This window comes from Tachypleus tridentatus, chromosome 8 (assembly GCF_004210375.1).
Source record: "Tachypleus tridentatus isolate NWPU-2018 chromosome 8, ASM421037v1, whole genome shotgun sequence".
NCBI lineage: Eukaryota > Metazoa > Arthropoda > Merostomata > Xiphosura > Limulidae > Tachypleus > Tachypleus tridentatus.
In genome coordinates, this window is record NC_134832.1 from 49,687,928 (window position 1) to 49,708,768 (window position 20,841).

General features: G+C 32.7%; 1 protein-coding gene across 1 annotated transcript in view; it reads left to right on the forward strand.

The window, feature by feature from the left end:
• The window catches only part of Cubn (Cubilin), a 134,242-nt gene that overhangs the window by 46,782 nt on the left and 66,619 nt on the right, over positions 1 to 20,841 (forward strand). Inside the window, exons 22-32 of the mRNA XM_076448804.1 lie at positions 871 to 1,036; positions 2,004 to 2,217; positions 6,643 to 6,773; positions 8,436 to 8,622; positions 10,089 to 10,249; positions 10,459 to 10,640; positions 11,348 to 11,507; positions 12,137 to 12,318; positions 12,824 to 13,001; positions 15,807 to 15,988; positions 17,067 to 17,235. Of these exons, the coding sequence (XP_076304919.1) occupies positions 871 to 1,036; positions 2,004 to 2,217; positions 6,643 to 6,773; positions 8,436 to 8,622; positions 10,089 to 10,249; positions 10,459 to 10,640; positions 11,348 to 11,507; positions 12,137 to 12,318; positions 12,824 to 13,001; positions 15,807 to 15,988; positions 17,067 to 17,235 (1,912 nt within the window). The remainder of the gene's footprint in view (positions 1 to 870; positions 1,037 to 2,003; positions 2,218 to 6,642; positions 6,774 to 8,435; positions 8,623 to 10,088; positions 10,250 to 10,458; positions 10,641 to 11,347; positions 11,508 to 12,136; positions 12,319 to 12,823; positions 13,002 to 15,806; positions 15,989 to 17,066; positions 17,236 to 20,841) is intronic.

Below are 20,841 nucleotides of genomic sequence, written 5' to 3' on the forward strand. Positions count from 1 at the left end.
GTCAAGGTATGTCAAGATACCCATTTGACTTGCACATTTCAAAGTTCTCTGAATGAATACAATTAGAACAGGTAATATGTTTTTTCAACCCCTGACAGGTGCCATGCTCACTTTTAACAGATTTGTTTGAGCTTTTACAGCTGACCTACAAATGCTTAGAAACATGTATATATTCATTAGAAAGATATTATGTTATGCTATAATCTAACAATAGTTATTTTGAAGTTTGTGTGTAATTGTTCTTACAGATTACAGGTAACAGATTAGTACTGTTAGTTGCTTGTACAGACTTACCAATCATGGTTCTTTCTTACCTAAAGATACTGCAGTTAGAGATGCAGTTTGAATTGTTTTTAGGACTAGTTATTATATTTTAGTTAACTATGTATTAGTTATGCTTTAAGATGTATAATTAAAAGGTGAAAATACAAATTAAAATAGTCATTTTTTTTTCCTGTACATGGTAGTTACAAATTTTAATAAAATCTAACCAGTTGAGACGACATGTCTATAAATCTTAAACTTGCCACATGTTATGTTGTACAAGTGAAATTCACCACTCGGTTTCTAAAAACTGCATTAGCCTGCTGTGAAAGGATTAAATAACAGATAAATACCTTACATTTTTGTTTGCTCGCTTGTTAAATATGTTCCTGCATATAAATATTTGTACATTAAATATTTTGTTTTGTTAAATTAATTTTGAAATTATTTATTTTATTATTTTTATAATAAAATCTTTTTTTTACAATGTTTTTTTGTAACACTGTTATTCTGTATTTGATATGTTGTATAACAAGCAGAATATTCTAAACTTTAACTCATAAATTACAGTGGTAAAATTACTTCTATTTATTTTGATAATATTAGATTACAGATGCAAGGTCAAGTTCTGAAACATCAATTGGTCGATTTTGTGGTTCTGTTCTACCTGACCCAGTAATATCACTATATAATGAGCTAAATGTAAAATTTTTTACTGACGGGTCAGTTCAAAATCATGGATTCTGGGCAAATTATTCAACCATTGATATAGGTAAGCTGTCAGTATTATGTTCACCATTTGAAAGTTCACCTGGTTATTAGCTATGTCTGCTTAGAGTAAATTTGATAATTAAAACAGTTTACAATATGTTAATAGTCATATTAACACATAACAAAATGGAAATCTTACGGTCTTTCATTCAATATTTCCTCACCAATGACACAGCAGCATGTCTTCGGACTTACACCGCTAGAAATTGTGTTTTGATATCCGTGGTTGACAGAGGACAGATAGCTCATTGTGTAGTTTTGTGCTTAATTACAAAGAAAGAAAGAAAATAATTTCATACCAGTTTTCATAAAGAAAAGTATAAGAAATCTTTGTTTTAAAGATAAACTGTTACTGTTATCATCCTTGTGTACTTATGTAATTACATAACAATAAGAGAACAAAAAATGTTTTTAATGTTTGTGTTTTGTTTGTACAGAAGTCGAGATTGTTATTGTATGCCTAGAGTTTTTTTGTTGTTTTTTTTGCCTATTACTACTGTTTAAATCAAAAGCTGCTTTTGATGTTTGTGGATGTCTTGGAAAATAGACTTAAATAAGCAGTTTTGAACTTTAATGATAATTTGATTGGAAACATTGGTGATCTTTTTAATTAAGTCAGATGCCATCTTATATTTTTTTCCATTAAAATTCAGTAGAGCTTAAATTGGAAATTATTTCTAAGACAGTCAGTCATTAAGAATGAATTTTAAAAAAAATTGTTGTTATATTTATTACAATTTATTAAAAGTAAGAAAAGCTAGAATAACTGAATATGTGAAGTTTAATTAAATTCATTATTGATAAACTGATATCCAAGTGGAACCTTGTTAAGATGTTAACATGAAGATGAACGTTGAAACGTTGTTCTGTGCTTTATTAGTAAAAGTGTTAATACACATAGCCGTCCTGAGATACGTTTTTACTTCAAGTTGGTTTCTCGTCATTGTGGTAAATAATTTATTTTTTAGGATGTGGAGGTATATTAAGAGAAGATCAGGGAACCATTTCTTCACCTAATTATCCATCATTTTATTCTAACTCTTCATCTTGCAACTGGATAATTAAAGCCAAGGAAGGGTTTATTATCCGTCTAACTTTCATGACTTTTGATCTCGAGTCTCATAGAGATTGTAATTATCAAAACTTGGAAGTGAGAGACTCGAATGAGGCTTTGATGGGAAGGTTAGTAAACCATAGTGTTAATAAGTTTACACAGTCATCATTATAATTAAAATAATAAAGAATAACTACACCTTTATTATTTGATTTATTAACAGAATTGTTAGTTTATTTTACAGTTTTATTATTAGATATCCTTTCTTTGATTATACTTTTTTCTTCAACATTAATAATTATACATTCTATGTTTTAACATGTATACATGAATACATGAACTTTTCATAGTTTAAACATTTATATTAATTTCTGAGTACTGGCATGGCTAGGTGGTTAAGGCATTTAACTCGTAACCTGAGGATCGCGGGTTCAAATCCCCGTCAGCTGTGGGGGTGTTATAATGTGATGGTTAGTCCCACTAATCATTGGTAAAAGAGTAGCCCAGGAGTTGGCTGTGGGTGGTGATGACTAGCTGCCTTCCCTCTAGTCTTACACTGCTAAGTTAGGGATGGCTAGTGCAGATAGTCCTCATGTAGCTTTGTGTGAAATTCAAAACAAACCAAACTAATTTCTTTAAAAACTAGTGTTTAAAACCCTGAATGTAATAAGTTGTCTAAACAACCAGAGTTTGTCACTACACAGTATAAATATAAATTATAAAAAAATGGGAAGAAAATACAGACCCCAACTGCCTAAATGCGAACATCCTTTTTTGTCAATTCACCTTTTGAAAGTGCTTCAGTTATAAGGTTTTATATTATTGTATTAAATTGATTTTTTGACTCTTAGTGTTTTCTTTAAGAAAAGGTTTAATAAAATGTAAAAAAGAAGTTTAATTTTTTAAACCATTTATTACTTGCTGTTGATTGAAAATAAATAAATGTAAACATAAACACACACAGTTTTAATTATTTGTTTTACTTCTTTAAGGATACCATTTCTAAAATGAAACATTTTTTTTTATAAGACTTACTTAAGAATGATAAAGTTTTCAGAATAGTTTGACCCTAAAGATATATATATGTGTGTATGTGTGTGTGTGTGTGTGTATTTAAAACTTAGATAAGATGCAAGAGAAGTTAGTGATTCACTAAGTATCTGAACTGGTGTTATTATGATAAACTTTGAAATACTCAACTAATTAATATTTGTAAATACAGTGGAACCCCTCTAAGTGGCCACCCCTCACATTTGGTCACCCCTTGAAAGCAGTCATTCAATGACAGTCCCTTTTTTTGTTTACATAATCCCAAATTATGTACAGTGGAACTCCTCTAATCAGGCCAGTTTTCTCAGTCCTGAAGGTGGCTGCTTTAGAGGGATTCCACTGTACATTAAAAAAATGTTAGAGTTTTTAAAGAGAGACTTGCATGGAATTTTGGGATCACACTTATTGTGTAGTGCTTTAAACAAGTTTCCTTTTTTGCCCCTGGTTACAATATCTTTCCAATTATCTTTGGATCCTGCTGTCAATTAGCACCTGTCTGAGGTAGCCAAAGTTCATTTGTTTCAGGGTGCTGTGAAGCCTATCAGCTTATGCTTCCCTAAAGATTTTTCCAAGGAGAACAGAGACTGGCATCGTGTAATGAATCTGTCTACCTCAACCATCTTATAGATCTTCCTCACCTTACCATGAAATCATTTCATGCCCTTTAATTGTTTTCTTTTCTGAAGGTATGTGTATGGCCAAGGTTGATGTCTTGGATGCTTTCATGCATATCCCTATTTGTAATCACTTCTGATGCTATCTTTAGATCAGGGGTTCCCAACCTTTTTGCACTCGGGACATGAAAATGTAATTGATGAAATAAATTTAATGTTATTCCAAGCTACTTCTAACAAGGCTACGCTACCCCCTGCCAAGGCTTCGACCCCCCTGCAAAGGTTTCGCACCCCAGGGGTCACCGGTTGGGAACCCCTGCTTTAGATTGTCCACATCAGGGTTATTTTAGTTTTACACTTTACATTTTAGGTCTGCTTCAACATCGTATATGGGCTTTGTTGAGTTCTCAAAGCCTCTGCCTGATCTATATGTGCTTCCTCCATTACATGGAAGACTGGCTTTTGTTAGCTCCTCTGTTGACAGAAGCAGCTTGTTGGTTGGATTCTCAAAATGGAGAAGTCTTTATTTATTTCTATCCATTATGTTGTCTCCTTGGGTATGTTTCTCAATACTCCTTTCAGTCAGGACCAAACTTCTCCTGCTTTCATTTCTCCATGACCTTTCTTCTTTCTCTCTTTCTGCTGTTGAGGTTCTATCACTGTTTGGGACTTGATTTTCATGGAAGCCCTAATCCCCTTGGATCCATATTTTTTCTTCAGTGGATGTTACGTTCTTCCCTGTCTCCAACTTCCATCAATTTGTTTCAGGTGTTGTCACATGAGATACAACACCTTATCTTTTCTCTGGCATCTCACCTTTATTGTTTATTGGAGAAAATTCATTTGAGCATGTCGAGGATACCTCATCAGCTTATCTCTCACTACCTTTATTGGGTGGCTGTTTCTTCTTCATTAGGATAATATACGTTGCAATTTTTCAAATGTTTTTTTATGTATTATTTTTTCTTGCAGTAGCATATCTTTGTCTGGTATCCCATTCATTGGCAAATGTTGCCTGTTCGAGTATGCTACTTATATATCCATTCCAAAAATCCACAATATACAGCCAGTTATAGGTCACATGTAGGTATATTATCTGCTGTCTAGTGATTCAGTTACTCCACCTTCACTCAGCAGATCCCTTAAGTTGTTGTTATATAGTCCCAGCTCTGATAGTTCTGTGGACTTTGGTTATTCAGGATGTATGCTGTTAATATGTGTGTAGTCATACCTAGAAGATGATGTTGCACAGATTGTACACCACCACTCCTAATGCTTAATCTCAATGTTGTTAGGCTTTATACGATAATATTGCTTGGGGAGGGAGTTTTGGGATATTTCAGTAGAGTTGTTTTACTAATTTCAATGTATAGTCATGGCCAGTAATGCACACCTTAAAATGTTGTGTTCCACTAGATCACTAGTAGGTTTTTCTTACAGTATATTGCTTCATCCATAGGCCCATTTAAGACTCTACCAGTCCATGGACTTTCCTGGGTAAAGTAGAAGGGGATTGCTGCCCATTCCTTTCATTGAATAAATCAGGGTTTATCTGCTTTTCAAAATAGAATTTTGAGTGGTCACAGCTTGCACTGTCTTTGGTATTGCCATTCCTCTGGGCTATCCGCTGCAATTTTGCACTCCAGTTTGTCTAGTGGAGTTTGAGTTTTTGTCACTTTCCATTTCATAGCTGCTGGGGTTAGTGGATCATGGAGAAGGTCTCCTCAATGTGCTTGCTTAACTTTCATTCAGTAGAGATTAGGGTGGTGGTGTTCTGCTGGTGTGGATGACATGGTTCTTCCACTCATATGTTCCACTTCTCTGTATTGTGTTCCTGAGGTAGATGTTGTACAGATCTCATTCATTTCACCCCAGCTCTTTTGTTGCTATACTTATTAACCATTCATCCAGGAACTCCTATTCCTGTGTTTTATTATCTGGAGGTTCACTATCTGAAGCAGGTGTTTGTGTAGAGTGGAACAGGTTCATTTGACTTTTAATTTAAAGTGAACTTCCACACTAGCACATCTTTTTCTACTGGCATCCAAATTTTTGGTTTTCAGGTGACTGATGTTGGTTATGGATTTGCACACATGTGCTCTAATAGACTAGTGTAGAAAGTTTCTCCTTTTGATCTGTATAGGTGTAAATAGTGTGGACCCTCTTCCTACCATTGGTTGGATTTTGTGTGTGTGATAGGTACTTACCTCCTCTCTCATGTATTACCCTTTCTCCCCACTTAAAACCAATGCTTCATTTCTACCTTATCTTGAAGTGATGGTTAGGTAGAATCATACAAAGGGGGTCATGTGTCAGGAAAGTGTGTTGCACTCCTATTTGTATAACAACTTACATGTGAAAACACAGTGAACAGTGTTGATCACAGGGTAGGTTGGAATTTTCAGGCTTGTGGAGTGCAATAACATTTTGGCATATACAGGGTGTTCGGAAAGTCACTGTGCAGTTTTGTCTGTTAATAAATATATAAGGGCACAGTGACTTTCTGAACACCCTGTAGATGGCAGCAGTGAATGAGAATAGATATATGCAAATTGAGGAAGGTATCTGTTGGAAATATATTTTTGGTGTAGGAAACTTCCCACTTTTATATTCTTAAACAACCATATTAGTGGAATTCTAATTATCTTTGTTTTCTATCTGCTCACTGGTTCAGAATTAATGATAACTGGTTATTTGGCCCATGTGTCTGTAAGGTGATGTTCTGGTTGAAAATAACAATTCTTCCTCAAGAAGTTACTTCTATTTCTTGAAGATTTTTGTGATTAAATTAAGAGTTTCTGTACATTAGGTTTGTCAAACCAGAATATTTTTCTGAAGAAAACGTTTGTTAGCAAACTATGAATCTCTCTCGTATAATTCTTTTTATAGATTTTGTGGTTCTGAAACACCTCCAACATTGACCTCCACAGGGAATGAACTAAGAATCAAATACCTTGATGAAATTCATGCAAATTCTAATTCTTTTTATGCTGTTTATGCAGTTATTGATGCTTCTCGTGGTAAGATTTTTTTATTTAACTTTCTTCATAATATATGAAGTACAGTTTTACAATTATTAGCATCAGGTGAAAACAACTTTGTATGATGTGATGTGTAATCAAATGTGTATTCTCGTTTGCTCATTATATTATCAAAACTACACTTTGCTACAATGTTTTAGTAAATACATGTAGAATTTTCAAATCTTATTGGGGTAAATTTAAAATAAAAGTGAAATCAGAGCACCAATTTCAGGGTTTGTAAATGTTGCACTTAAAAAATGGCAAGTCTTTAAATACGATCAAGACTTAATTTTTCTTCAATGACGGTTGAAGAGGAAGGAGGGATGAGTTTGGGAAGATAAAAGTTTAAACATTATTGACTAGTCTATTAGTTGGGATGGAAACTGGAGGGAAGTGGAAGTGTATAGCTGACAAAGTTTAAACATTATTGACTAGTCCACTAGTTGGGATGGAAACTGGAGGGAAGTGGAAGTGTATAGTTGACAAAGTTTAAACATTATTGACTAGTCCACTAGTTGGGATGGGAACTGGAGGGAAGTGGAAGTGTATAGTTGACAAAGTTTAAACATTATTGACTAGTCCACTAGTTGAGATGGGAACTGGAGGGAAGTGGAAGTGTATAGCTGACAAAGTTTAAACATTATTGACTAGTCCACTAGTTGGGATGGAAACTGGAGGGAAGTGGAAGTGTATAGCTGACAAAGTTTAAACATTATTGACTAGTCCACTAGTTGGGATGGGAACTGGAGGGAAGTGGAAGTGTATAGTTGACAAAGTTTAAACATTATTGACTAGTCCACTAGTTGGGATGGGAACTGGAGGAAGTGGAAGTGTATAGCTGACAAAGTTTAAACATTATTGACTAGTCCACTAGTTGGGATGGAAACTGGAGGGAAGTGGAAGTGTATAGCTGACAAAGTTTAAACATTATTGACTAGTCTACTAGTTGGGATGGGAACTGGAGGGAAGTGGAAGTGTATAGTTGACTGAATCAATGTTGACATTAATTATAATTTTTCTGAATTAAAAAAAAAGAAATCCAGAACATGTTCTGGATCTCACTTCCGGAGAAGTTAAGTACTGGACGTGCTCGGCATGGTCAGGTGGGTTAAGGAGCTTGACTCTTAGTCTGAAGGTTGCGGGTTTGAATCCCCGTTGCAACAAACGTGTTTGCCCTATCAGCCATGGGGGCGTTATAATGTGACGGTCAGTCCTACTACTCATTGGTAAAAGAGTAGCCCAAGAGTTAGCAGTGGGTGGTGATGACTAGCTGCCTTCTCTCTTGTCTTACACTGCTAAATTAGGGGTGGCTAGTGCAGATAGCCCTTGAGTAGCTTTGCTCGAAATTCAAAAACAAAACAAAAAGTACTGGATGTCATAGACTTTGGTTTATTGTAAAAGGCATATTATCTTTATTTAGGACAAACAAAAACATAGATTAAATTTATGGTAGATTTATGTAATTCTTAGACAGATATTCTTATCATGTGGTTAGCTCTTGCCTTCAAATATATCTTGCTCATGTAATGAAATTAAAGAGTTGTATTTTTTATTTAAAACAAAAGGTCTTTAAATTTCTGTGCATTTTTGATGTAAAGTCAATAATATTTTCTTGTAGAATATATGTTTGTGTAAGGGTTTCTAATTTTTGTATCTTAGTGTGTGGTGGTGATTATTACACTGAAAGCGGTGTGGTTACCTCTCCTGGTTATCCCTCGTTATCTTATCGTAATCGTGAATGCGAATGGGTCTTGCATGCTGCTAATGGACATCAGATTCGTTTGAATGTTTCTGTATTTGAATTAGAAAGTCATAGGGATTGCAGTCTTGACTACTTGGAAATTCGGTAAGACATTAGACTCGCTATCTGAATTAAGAATGCTGTTGTTGTTGTTGCAAAAAAAAAGAAAGAGAAAAACCTGTATCATGAAAAACGACTAATATGAAATGGATATTTAAATATTCACAATGTTTCAAACTGGAACACCCTTCCTCTTGAATATTAAAGTTTAAAACATGTATCTCAGAACAGTTGGTATGGGTATTAACACTTTTTATTGACAAGCAGAGAACAACGTTTTGATCTTCCTAGGTCAGCTTCAGGTTAAAACATTGTTCTCTGCTTATCAATAAAAAGTGTTAATACCCATACTAGCCATTCTGAGATACATTTTTATTTCAAGTGAGTTTCTCGTTAGCAGGAAAGTTTAAAAGAGTCAGAAGAAGGACATCTCAGTTCAAACATTGTAAATATTAAAACTTCAATATTCCATTAACCAGTTTTTGAGGTTTAAGATTTTGCCATTGTTTTTTTTCCAGTTTCATTGGTTTTTTGTTGTTAATTTTCTTCTTGTTGAAGAAGATTTTGTGATCTGTTGTAGTAGGAACTTCAAGAGTGTTGTTAGATGTTCTTAAGATTATGACATAGTACTAAACAATCTGTTTCTTGATAAACAAATGTTGTAGTACTAAACAGTCTGTTTCTTAATAAACAAATGTTGTAGTACTAAACAGTCTGTTTCTTAATAAACAAATGTTGTACCCCAAGTTCACATCAGTACCTGTGCAGACTTGTACATCTAGAAACTGGGTTTCAACACTCAAGGTTGGTGAAGCACAGACAGCCCTTTGTGTAACTTTGTGCATAAGTACAAACAAACATAATAAACAGATGTTACACATATATTCTGGAAGCTGCCATTGTTATATGTTCCAGGTTTTCTTGTTTTTTATAATATGCGTAATAACAAAAAAGTCTTAGGTCTACACATCCTTTTTTAGAAATATTTTCAAGTTTAACGATCTGTAGTTTCACGTTATTGAAAAGACATTATGAAGTTTAATTGTTTTAAAAGAAATTGTTACTGAATAATATTTTTGAGTTCGTCTTTGAGACAGCTATATACCTCTCAACAATAACAAATACATTCAAAAGTGTGAGAGAACAACATAATTTTTTATCAATGAACTAAACTACTCACTGTTCATACAGATTTTAAGTTTTGTCATACATGGTGCTATAGTAATGGTTTTTATGTATTATATTATTTTCAATACAACTCACATTTGTAAATGTAATAACAGCACAAGTTAAGTAACTTGGCAATGCAGTATTCACAAAAACAAAATAATTATGTCTTTTCAGTATCCTTCTATGGGTATACCAGGGATTAATTGCTTAATATGCTTGTATTCTGTGTAGATAATTCAAACAGAGTTAAGTCTGATTTTAAAACTCTAGGTTTATCAGTTACAAACAAATTATGTGCAAACTTTACAGATTTTGTGTTTTTTCTGTGGTTGTTCTTGTAGAAATGGAGCTTATGAGACTTCTCCACTGATAGGCAAATTCTGTGGGACCAATATTCCTCGTGTGATTGTCTCGCATTCCAATACAGTTTATCTCCATTTCCACAGTAATGTACACACGTCATCTTCAAGGTTCCAGATATTCTATGATGGAGCTACTAAAGGTGATTTATTTCATAATTGTTTGAAGAATTGTCTCTTTGTTTAAATATAATTGTTTTCCAAAGAAATCTGTAGCATTGTTTGAGTTATAGACTGAGAAGACTGAATAACAACAAAGTTCAGGATAAACTAGGTAAAGTTTTATCCTCAGAATGAATAATTTCTTCAGCACCTATAACTTGGATTTATTTGAATCGTATCTTCCCTGCAGGTTGTGGCGGAACTCTGACCGCTTTATCTGGATCTATTAAATCTCCTAACTACCCCAGGCCTTATGGACATAATGCTGAGTGTAACTGGGTGATACGTGTATCAAAAGGCTCTGTAATATCTCTTACAATTGTAAGAATAGACATAGAAGCCCATTCTACGTGTTCTTATGATTACTTAGAGGTAATTGTTTCTTTAATATTTTCATAAGTTATTGATTAAAATGCTGTTTTAGTTCATACTGTTTGCTAAAATTCAGTATGGATTATGACAACTAGGATTTTGAATATACAGTAAGGCCTGCTTGTGACTTCCTTTGGTCAGTAGTTGGTTACTTTTAAGATAAAATGTCTTAATGGATTGTACATAGACAGAGAAAGGTCAGTGCAAGAAGTCATGAGAGTGAAGCTTCAGGATCTTGAATGATTTGGTGACCTGGCTGACCTAGAAAAATTTTAAAAAATGTATACAGTTTCATCACTGGGTCCTAAAAAGTACATTGCACCCTTGGCCCTCAGTAGACAGCTATTTTTTTAGAGTACCATGTGAGATAGTCATGTGTAAAGCTCATTCATGGCTGATAATATGTATATGTTTATTAACTGTATTTATCTGACGTGTTGTTTTATGTAACGGAACTGAGATGTAATTTGATAAAACGTCTTGAAGTGATTCTCATGAAAATTGATAATTTGATATACCAACAAAATTTTTCACCTTGCATGTTTTCTGTTTAATAACACACAAGCATGTTTACTATTTTGTATATATCAGAGAATTCTTAATGGTGTATCGACTACTTGAATGTATCTGTTGTTTAGATAAATTAGTAGAAATGTAAATGTACTTTAAACAGCAGAAATGTATAGAAATAAGTTTTTCTTCTATAGATATTTGATGGAAGTTCTAGCCGATCACCGTCAAAAGGTCGTTTTTGCAACAATCAGCAAATTCCTGGGCCAATTATATCGTCTGAAAATGTTTTGTATCTTAAGTTTATTACTGATTCTTCTCAACATGGTGATGGGTTTCATGTATCCTACCAGACCAGTGAGTAACCAACCAATAAGTTGATTATGTTAGGAATTTAACATTAAAATGTTTAATTATTTAACCATATTTATTGTTAATTATTTATTGCTTTCTTCCTTATTAATTAATCAAAAAAAGTGGTGGCTTAGGATACTAGTCTTCTCCATGTTTAGGATTGATTGTTATCATAAATATTAAACTAAAACTTTCTCTAATTTACTACTAGAAATACTAATATTTGAAGTTGTGAAATTTGGAAAGCCCTTATAATCTCTTGAATAACCAACCAATCATTTAAATTTATATGTACGAAAAGGTGAGTGCTGTGAACTTAGTGTCACCATAGCAATATTTTGAAGTTATGTGGCTTGTTTTATAATTTTACAGATCCGACAGTAGTTAGACATTTTTATAATATTCATACTTACGTCTATGTAGGAGTATTTTTCTTGGTATTGAGGCATTTATTGAGATCTTTCTGAAAAAGCAATTTGAATGAAAGAAAAGTGCCTTCCTCATTTAAGAGACATTAAACATGAATTGTATCTTAATCATGTTAAGTGTAGGGAAAAGGAAAGTTATCATTAGAGGAAAAAATGTGAAATGGTTATAACATAGTCTGCTCTTTCATTTTTATTCTTGCACAGTTTGTAACAATGTGCTAAAAAAAATGCGAGGTGTGATTGAAAGTCCCAGTTTTCCAAATCCCTATCCACACAATCACAACTGCACGTGGAGAGTGGAAGCCCCTCTTGGAAATAACATTTCCCTGGCCTTTTCTCATGTAATCTTGGAAAACAGCACAGATTGCAGATATGATTATGTTGAGGTGAGTTTGGCATTGTTAGCTACATGAGAGTTTTTAAAGATTTTTGTAAAGAGGCTTCGAAAACTTGGTGATTTTTGTAAAAATATCTACTTTACCTTTGAAAGTTATAAGAAACAAATTTAAGTAAAATGAAAAGGGAAAAAAAACAGTGTGTTACTTTCAGTTGAAACTAAACATTAATGTGTGTTTACTATACTTATGTGAAAATTCCTTACGTTTGTTTTTAAACTCATTACAAAGTTTCTGTAAGATTAAAAATGTGTATGTTAAATTACAGTTCAAATAATCATAAACTGAAAGAAGAACATACAAAAGGAAACTGCCTGGAGTTTGACATTATTTTATTGTGTATACATTACTTTATACTTATATAACTATAATTCAGTGTCTTCCAAGGTGTATGGTGAACTCCAACAGAGGTCATGTACAAGTGACTGGGGATGGGTAGGGGGCTTTTGACATGAGAGCACAAAAATAATGGTTTATTTGATTGATTTTACTGTAGTTACTAGAAGAATCAGTTGCTTTGGATGTAAGAACTACCAGATCTTTGATAAAGATATGTGGGACTCCAGAAAGACCCTCAACACCTATTGTTACAACAACAAATACAGCTATAGTTCGATTTTATAGTGACAATTCACTTTCTCATGATGGATTTCGACTGGAGTGGGTAGTGAGAGGTAAACTTTCAATACTTTTATTGTTGTACTGTGGTTCTAAGTTAGATTGTGTGGAAATATGAACTTGAAGCGTAATACGTATATATTCAGCATTTTGTGTGTGGACAATACCTGAGAAATTATTGTTCTGTAGGTCGTTTTATTTTACAAAATAAAGATAAGTTTTAACATCATTAAATGTGTAACACAAACGTTTGTTTCAAGAATGTGAGAAACAGAAATGACAGTCATGTTTCACAAATTTTGTCAACATAACATTCATGTTATTATAACCTCAATAACTTATTTCAAACCTGTTCACAATTAAAATAAATATTGGAAGGTGGTTAAGCTCACATTTTTATGGTCTTATGTATTTTATCTTTTATTTAACATGTTAAAAATAATATTAATTTTAACATTTTTATGGTCTTATACATTTTATCTTTATTTAACATGTTAAAAATAATATTAGTTTTAACATTTTTATGGTTTTATACATTTTATCTGTATTTAACATGTTAAAAATAATATTAGTTTTAACATTTTTATGGTTTTATACATTTTATCTGTATTTAACATGTTAAAAATATTATTAGTTTTAACATTTTTATGGTCTTATGTATTTTATCTTTATTTAACATGTTAAAACTAATATTATTTTTAGTTAGATATATCACACATTTACGCTAGTTGCTGTTATATAATGGAAATATTTTCTAGTTTTTAAATCATGTGCAATATATAATTTCAGCTGTAATCACAAAGACACTTTGTTTTGGAAGGTAAAGACAATGTGATACGTTTAAAACAGTTTTAGTTTTTTTGTTTGGGTTTCACATCTCTCTTATATACAAATGAAATGTTTCTTATAATTTCAAGATTTGACATTTTTAAAATTATGGTTTAATGTATTAATTTATTATTCTGCTTCAGTTTATTCCATTTTAATTATTAAGTGTTTTATTTGGAACTGTTGAAACGTTGTGTATTATCTATAGATTTTTTCCAATATGAAACTACATCCATTTGCTGCTCCAATAGTTCTTGCTGTTTGAGTTTTTGTGAAATTATTATGATAGGATTAAACAGTTTTAGTTTGTCTAGGATTGTGGGTCTTTTGGTTATCTAGTGTGTTTTTCATATATGCTTGTTTTATGTAACAATTTTTCATAATTACGCTATTTTTTTGATCTGTCTAATTATCTTTGCTTTGAAATTTGTAGCACAAAATTCAGTTCAGAATAGATTTACTGTATTTTTTCCCTTATTCTGTATTTTACTTAATGTGGCAGTTTGAGGTTAGTTGCTGTAAACTGTTATCAAATGTAATGGTTTGAAGAGTTAAATAATAACACTGCACAACACAGTTTTTGCTTCTTGAACACTGTTGGGTGTTCCTTATAGATTTATGGCTGTTGATCACAAAAATCACATCCAAATTTACCCATCACATACCGTTTCATTGAAATCTTCAGTTTTGCTACAATGGAAAAACAATATCAGGGCAACTGGAATCCGTCAATGCTTGCTGACTACTGTTGGACACTCTGACGTGATGCACCGGACATCGAATACAAATGGAAATCAGGAGCAAAACACTTTTAATTATGTTGAACTTAATAGCGTATTAGAAACATAAACGCAATTAAATACGTTATTGCCGGTAAGCAGTTAACTGTCTATTTCTCAGAGTTCCTACGTGATGAAGCAAAACTATATTTGTGCATACCCACCAGGTACCTGTCACAATCAGCAAACACTTTTCAGGAAGCAAAACTTTTCAAAAACATTGTTGTGTAGTGTAGTTGAGGGTAAAATATAACATTTATGTTTATGGTGTTGAGTCTAGGATTAATTTATGACTTCTTATTCGTATGACTGTCAGATAGTTAATACTGAAGAGGGTTATTTCTGATCTTGTGCTGTAGTTTTAGTTTTATGATTTAGATGTGCTAAAATTAATTTCATTTTGTAAATTGTAAGATAATTATCTGTTTATATTTTGACATAGTTCATTTTTATTTCTTCTAACCAGTTTCATTTAGATGAATCAGGAACAGAGGCTGTTTGATTAATATTTTAAACTTGCTAACATTGGTTAAATTATCATTTCAAAATAATTTCTTTTTAGGAGCCATTGTAATTTTTCAAACCATTTTGCTCTACTAATAAATGAGTTGAAACATTTTGTTCAAATTACCAGGCAAATAGATGTTTAAAAACATATTTGTTTCTATGGTGTTTATTCACTCTAATAAAGTATACTTTAAAATGTCAACTATATACAGAAAACATACAAGCAATATCAACTTTACAATAACTTTTTATCAATTTTTTTTATTTTTCAACACTTTCACCAACATCAAATATATTTATGCACTGCATTACATAGAAATTGTTTTGCTTTAAATAACTTGTGTAAATTTGAGCACATAATTTTTCTATATATTAGGTGGTAATTCACTCATTGCAACCTATGGGCCATGGGTTCAAATCCCTCTCCCAACAAACATGTTTACCCTTTCAGCCAAGGGAGAGTCATAATGTAGTGGTGAATTCTACTATTTGTTATTAAAAGCATAGCTCAGGAATTGGTAGTGGGTGATGTTGACTAGCTGCCTTGTCTCTAGTCTATCATTACTAAATTAGGAATATATAACCAGATAACCTTTGTGTAGCTTTGTTTGAAATTCCAAACAAACTAAGCCAGTCTTTAAATGAGAAATAAAATTACAGGTTAGTTTACTATCTCTTTGCTAGTTTAGGAACTTCATTATACACATACAAGTTATAAAGTGTTTTTTGTCTCTTTCTTTTTTTTAGGTTGTGGAGGTGAACTTCGTAAGGACTATGGGCGTATAACTTCTCCAAATTATCCTAACTCATATCCCGTTAATATTGAGTGCAAATGGTATATCACAGTATCTTCTGGCAGTGCCATCAGGCTAACCGTTCATGAATATGATCTTGAAGCTTCAAGCAGATGTTATTACGATTACTTACGGGTTTGTTTATATAATAGTTTTATCACTATTAGTGGCTCTGCTTTAATTCTGAGGGCTTTGCACACTTACAGCCAGGATCTGATACACATATAGTTTATTGTGTAACAGTATGCTTTTCATCAAAACAAAATATCTTATTCATACAAGTGCTTTTGTTGGTTTTAAATACTAAAACTGTTGTTTATTTTGGTGCCAACATTTCACCAGGCTTACCTGCCTATCATAGATGGTGTTTAGTTCTAAGTAGTATGTCTATTTTCAAGGTACGTTCTTTTTCGATTTTTTTATATTTTTATAAATTAGAAACAAAATTATAGGTTTGCATGAACTGATAGTAATTTACTGTTTCTGTTAATTTGAGAAGTTAGTTATACACAGACACTCACACCTCATAATACTAGGTAAACCTGGTTAACCAAAATAAAAGTTTTACTATGCACAACTGATAAGATGAAAATAACACACAAGTCTTTCTAATATTTAATAAAATCTAGTATTACTCTTTTATGGTCATGTACTGTAAGCAAGCCTATAGTTAAGGGTGTTTTTAGACACTTCATAAAGAACCCGAATATTTATGAAAATTCATAGAAAGAGTACATTAAAACATCATTTTAATCTAAACATAGGCAAACACTGCAGTGGATTTGTGAGCATCAGAAATATGTTGATACATTCATTTCAACTTGATAGAAACTATATTAAAAAAATCAAAGTATAATTATTGCTTAGTTAAATACTACTTTCAAACAGTGATTTAGAGTAATTCACCTCCTAATATATTCATTTGTTATTTGAACATGGAATAAAAATGTATCTCGGAACAGCTGTTACAGGTATTAAATTGTTATTGATAAAGAGAGAACAACTTTTTGATCTTCCTGTAGATGACCTAGGAAGGTCGAAGTGTTCATTTTTTTTTCATGTGGGTTTCTCGTCATCAAGAAAAAACATGGAGTAACTTATTATAATATATAAAGTAAAAGCAGCAAACAATCAGTATTTATTGTCAAGTTTAGATTATATCAGATACTGAGTTATGGTTTTATAATTTGTTATGGGTGTGTTTATGTTACAGATTTACTCTGGACTTGATGAAACTTCTCCTAAACTTCTGGATCTCTGTCATAAAGAAACTTCCTCTCAATCTGTGACATCTTCAGGAAACCATATGTACCTTTACTTTAGGAGTGATGTGACAATCAGTGGAAGAGGTTTTGATATTTCTTATAGAGCGATAGAAAATGGTTAGTCTGACTTTGTTTTCTTCATCTTTTTTCCCTCTATTTTTGTATTAGTATGCTCTTGTTTTTCTTTGTAAAGAATGTATCAGACCGAAATAAAAAGTACTTCATATTTTTTGTTATTCTAAACCATCAGGAAAAAAAATGTTAAAGTAGTTGTATCTAAAAAATTAAAGTATATTTATTCTGTTCTTTTCATAAATTATTATAAGTAGTTACCGTATTACTCTGAGTTTAAGATGCATCTTTTTCCACGTTTATATGAACTGAAAATTAGGATACATTTTAAATTCGAGGTGTTATAATTTTTGCTTTTCAAAAGTTTTGAAAACATCATTTTCCTCGAACAACAAAGATTTTCGAAAACATCCTGCATTACCAAACAGATTGGACTATATTTTAAAAAGAACTTAGCTTAGAAAGACTTAAAAATCACAGAGAATATGCCAAATTTGCCGATGTCAGCACCTCTAGTGGTGTAGTTGGATATCACTGTCCTCAGTCTTTGTCTGATTTTCCTGTTGTTCAGATGCTATTATATAGTGTTTTTATTTTAATACAGTTTTTACCCACAAAGAAGAGTTTTTACTTAAGATGCTGAATTTAAGAGGAGAGTTATTTTGTATGCTTAAAAGATTAGGAATCATGCAGCTGGTAGAAAGTATACAATGAATGAGGTAAATGTACGTTGTTTGCATAGTATAAAAACAATTTGTATGGCCCAAGAAAAGGAAGATGCTGCTGTTTTAAAGAGTTACAAAATAAAGGACTGCCTGTACTGAGAGAAGTCTTGATGTTAAAAGGAAAAGAATGTGCAAGAAATAGTTGGATTTCTTTCAAGACTAGTCATGGAGAAATTTATAAAAAGAGAAGGTTTATCATTGTGGTGAAGGACAACAATTAGTCAAAACTTGTTGGTTTATCATTGTGGTGAAGGACAACAATTAGTCAAAACTTGTTGGTTTATCATTGTGGTGAAGGACAACAATTAGTCAAAACTTGTTGGTTTATCATTGTGGTGAAGGACAGGACAACACTTGTTGGTTTATCATTGTGGTTAGTCAAAACTTGTTGGTTTATCATTGTGGTGAAGGACAACAATTAGTCAAAACTTGTTGGTTTATCATTGTGGTGAAGGACAACAATTAGTCAAAACTTGTTGGTTTATCATTGTGGTGAAGGACAACATTGTTGGTTAGTCAAAACTTGTTGGTTTATCATTGTGGTGAAGGACAACAATTAGTCAAAACTTGTTGGTTTATCATTGTGGTGAAGGACAACAGTTAGTCAAAACTTGTTGGTTTATCATTGTGGTGAAGGACAACAATTAGTCAAAACTTGTTGGTTTATCATTGTGGTGAAGGACAACAATTAGTCAAAACTTGTTGGTTTATCATTGTGGTGAAGGACAACAATTAGTCAAAACTTGTTGGTTTATCATTGTGGTGAAGGACAACAGTTAGTCAAAACTTGTTGGTTTATCATTGTGGTGAAGGACAACAATTAGTCAAAACTTGTTGGTTTATCATTGTGGTGAAGGACAACAATTAGTCAAAACTTGTTGGTTTATCATTGTGGTGTTAGTCAAAAATTGTTGGTTTATCATTGTGGTGAAGGACAACAGTTAGTCAAAACTTGTTGGTTTATCATTGTGGTGAAGGACAACAGTTAGTCAAAAATTGTTGGTTTATCATTGTGGTGAAGGACAACAGTTAGTCAAAACTTGTTGGTTTATTCATTGTGGTGAAGGACAACAGTTAGTCAAAAATTGTTGGTTTATCATTATGGTGAAGGACAACAGTTAGTCAAAAATTGTTGGTTTATCATTATGGTGAAGGACAACAGTTAGTCAAAAATTGTTGTCAGATTTCAAAACAAAAATTATTGAATATAAACATTATGCTATTGGTCTATGCCAGAGGAATCAATATTCCCAGCAGTTTTTTTCGACATGTGTGACAATCAGAACCACTGGTTAAAAGTTAGTGTCATGCTATGCATAACTGCAGATGAAAATAAATCATTCCTGTATGTCATATTAAAGAGGAAAAACATTGCCAAAGGAAAAATTTTGTAAAGATGTAATAGTTCGTCCACAAAACAAATGCATGGATGGCATCATGGTTAATGGAGGAGTGGTTGGGATGTGTATAGGAACGTCTGTCTGGTGCATTATTAAAGCAACAGCGTGTATAGGAACGTCTGTCTGGTGCATTATTAAAGCAACAGCGTGTATAGGAACGTCTGTCTGGTGCATTATTAAAGCAACAGCGTGTATAGGAACGTCTGTCTGGTGCATTATTAAAGCAACAGCGTGTATAGGAACGTCTGTCTGGTGCATTATTAAAGCAACAGCGTGTATAGGAACGTCTGTCTGGTGCATTATTAAAGCAACAGTGTGTATAGGAACGTCTGTCTGGTGCATTATTAAAGCAACAGTGTGTATAGGAAACTCTGTCTGGTGCATTATTAAAGCAACAGTGTGTATAGGAACGTCTGTCTGGTGCATTATTAAAGCAACAGTGTGTATAGGAACGTCTGTCTGGTGCATTATTAAAGCAACAGTGTGTATAGGAACGTCTGTCTGGTGCATTATTAAAGCAACAGTGTGTATAGGAACGTCTGTCTGGTGCATTATTAAAGCAACAGCGTGTATAGGAACGTCTGTCTGGTGCATTATTAAAGCAACAGCGTGTATAGGAACGTCTGTCTGGTGCATTATTAAAGCAACAGTGTGTATAGAAACGTCTGTCTGGTGCATTATTAAAGCAACAGCGTGTATAGGAACGTCTGTCTGGTGCATTATTAAAGCAACAGCGTGTATAGAACGTCTGTCTGGTGCATTATTAAAGCAACAGCGTGTATAGGAACGTCTGTCTGGTGCATTATTAAAGCAACAGCGTGTATAGGAACGTCTGTCTGGTGCATTATTAAAGCAACAGCGTGTATAGGAACGTCTGTCTGGTGCATTATTAAAGCAACAGCGTGTATAGGAACGTCTGTCTGGTGCATTATTAAAGCAACAGAACATGCTTGTAATGGATGTATTTTGTGGCCATCTTTCCAATACAATCCAGAGTGGGTTAAAGAACAAAAACAGTGATCTGGTGATAATTTCTGGTGGAATGACAGGTCGGTTGCAATCTCTTGATGTGTCCATTTACACGTCATTCAAAGAGTGTATCCATAAGGATTATGATGCTTGGCTGAATGTAACAGTGAGTCAGAAGAAACATCAGAAAAACATTCTGATTAAATAAAGAAAGCAGGAAGAAATGTCATTGTGATGAAAATGTTAAATTTCCTGTATATTTTATATATTTTTTATTATATTTCATTTTAAATACATTTTAAAAGAGGGGTGTGTCTTAAATTCGAAGTAACACGGTATATTTTTCAAAACTCAAATTTCATATAGCTTATTATTTATGAAATTAAACAGAACCTATTTTTAAAATTTTAAACTGTTATTTGAGATAAGAATACTACATAATATTGTCTGTTGTTTTGTGTTGAAGAAATTCACTGAACAAAATAAGTAGAAAGGTTATTAAAATTTTTTGTGCCACAAAAACATACGTTATTTAAATGTTCAAATAAAGTATAGTT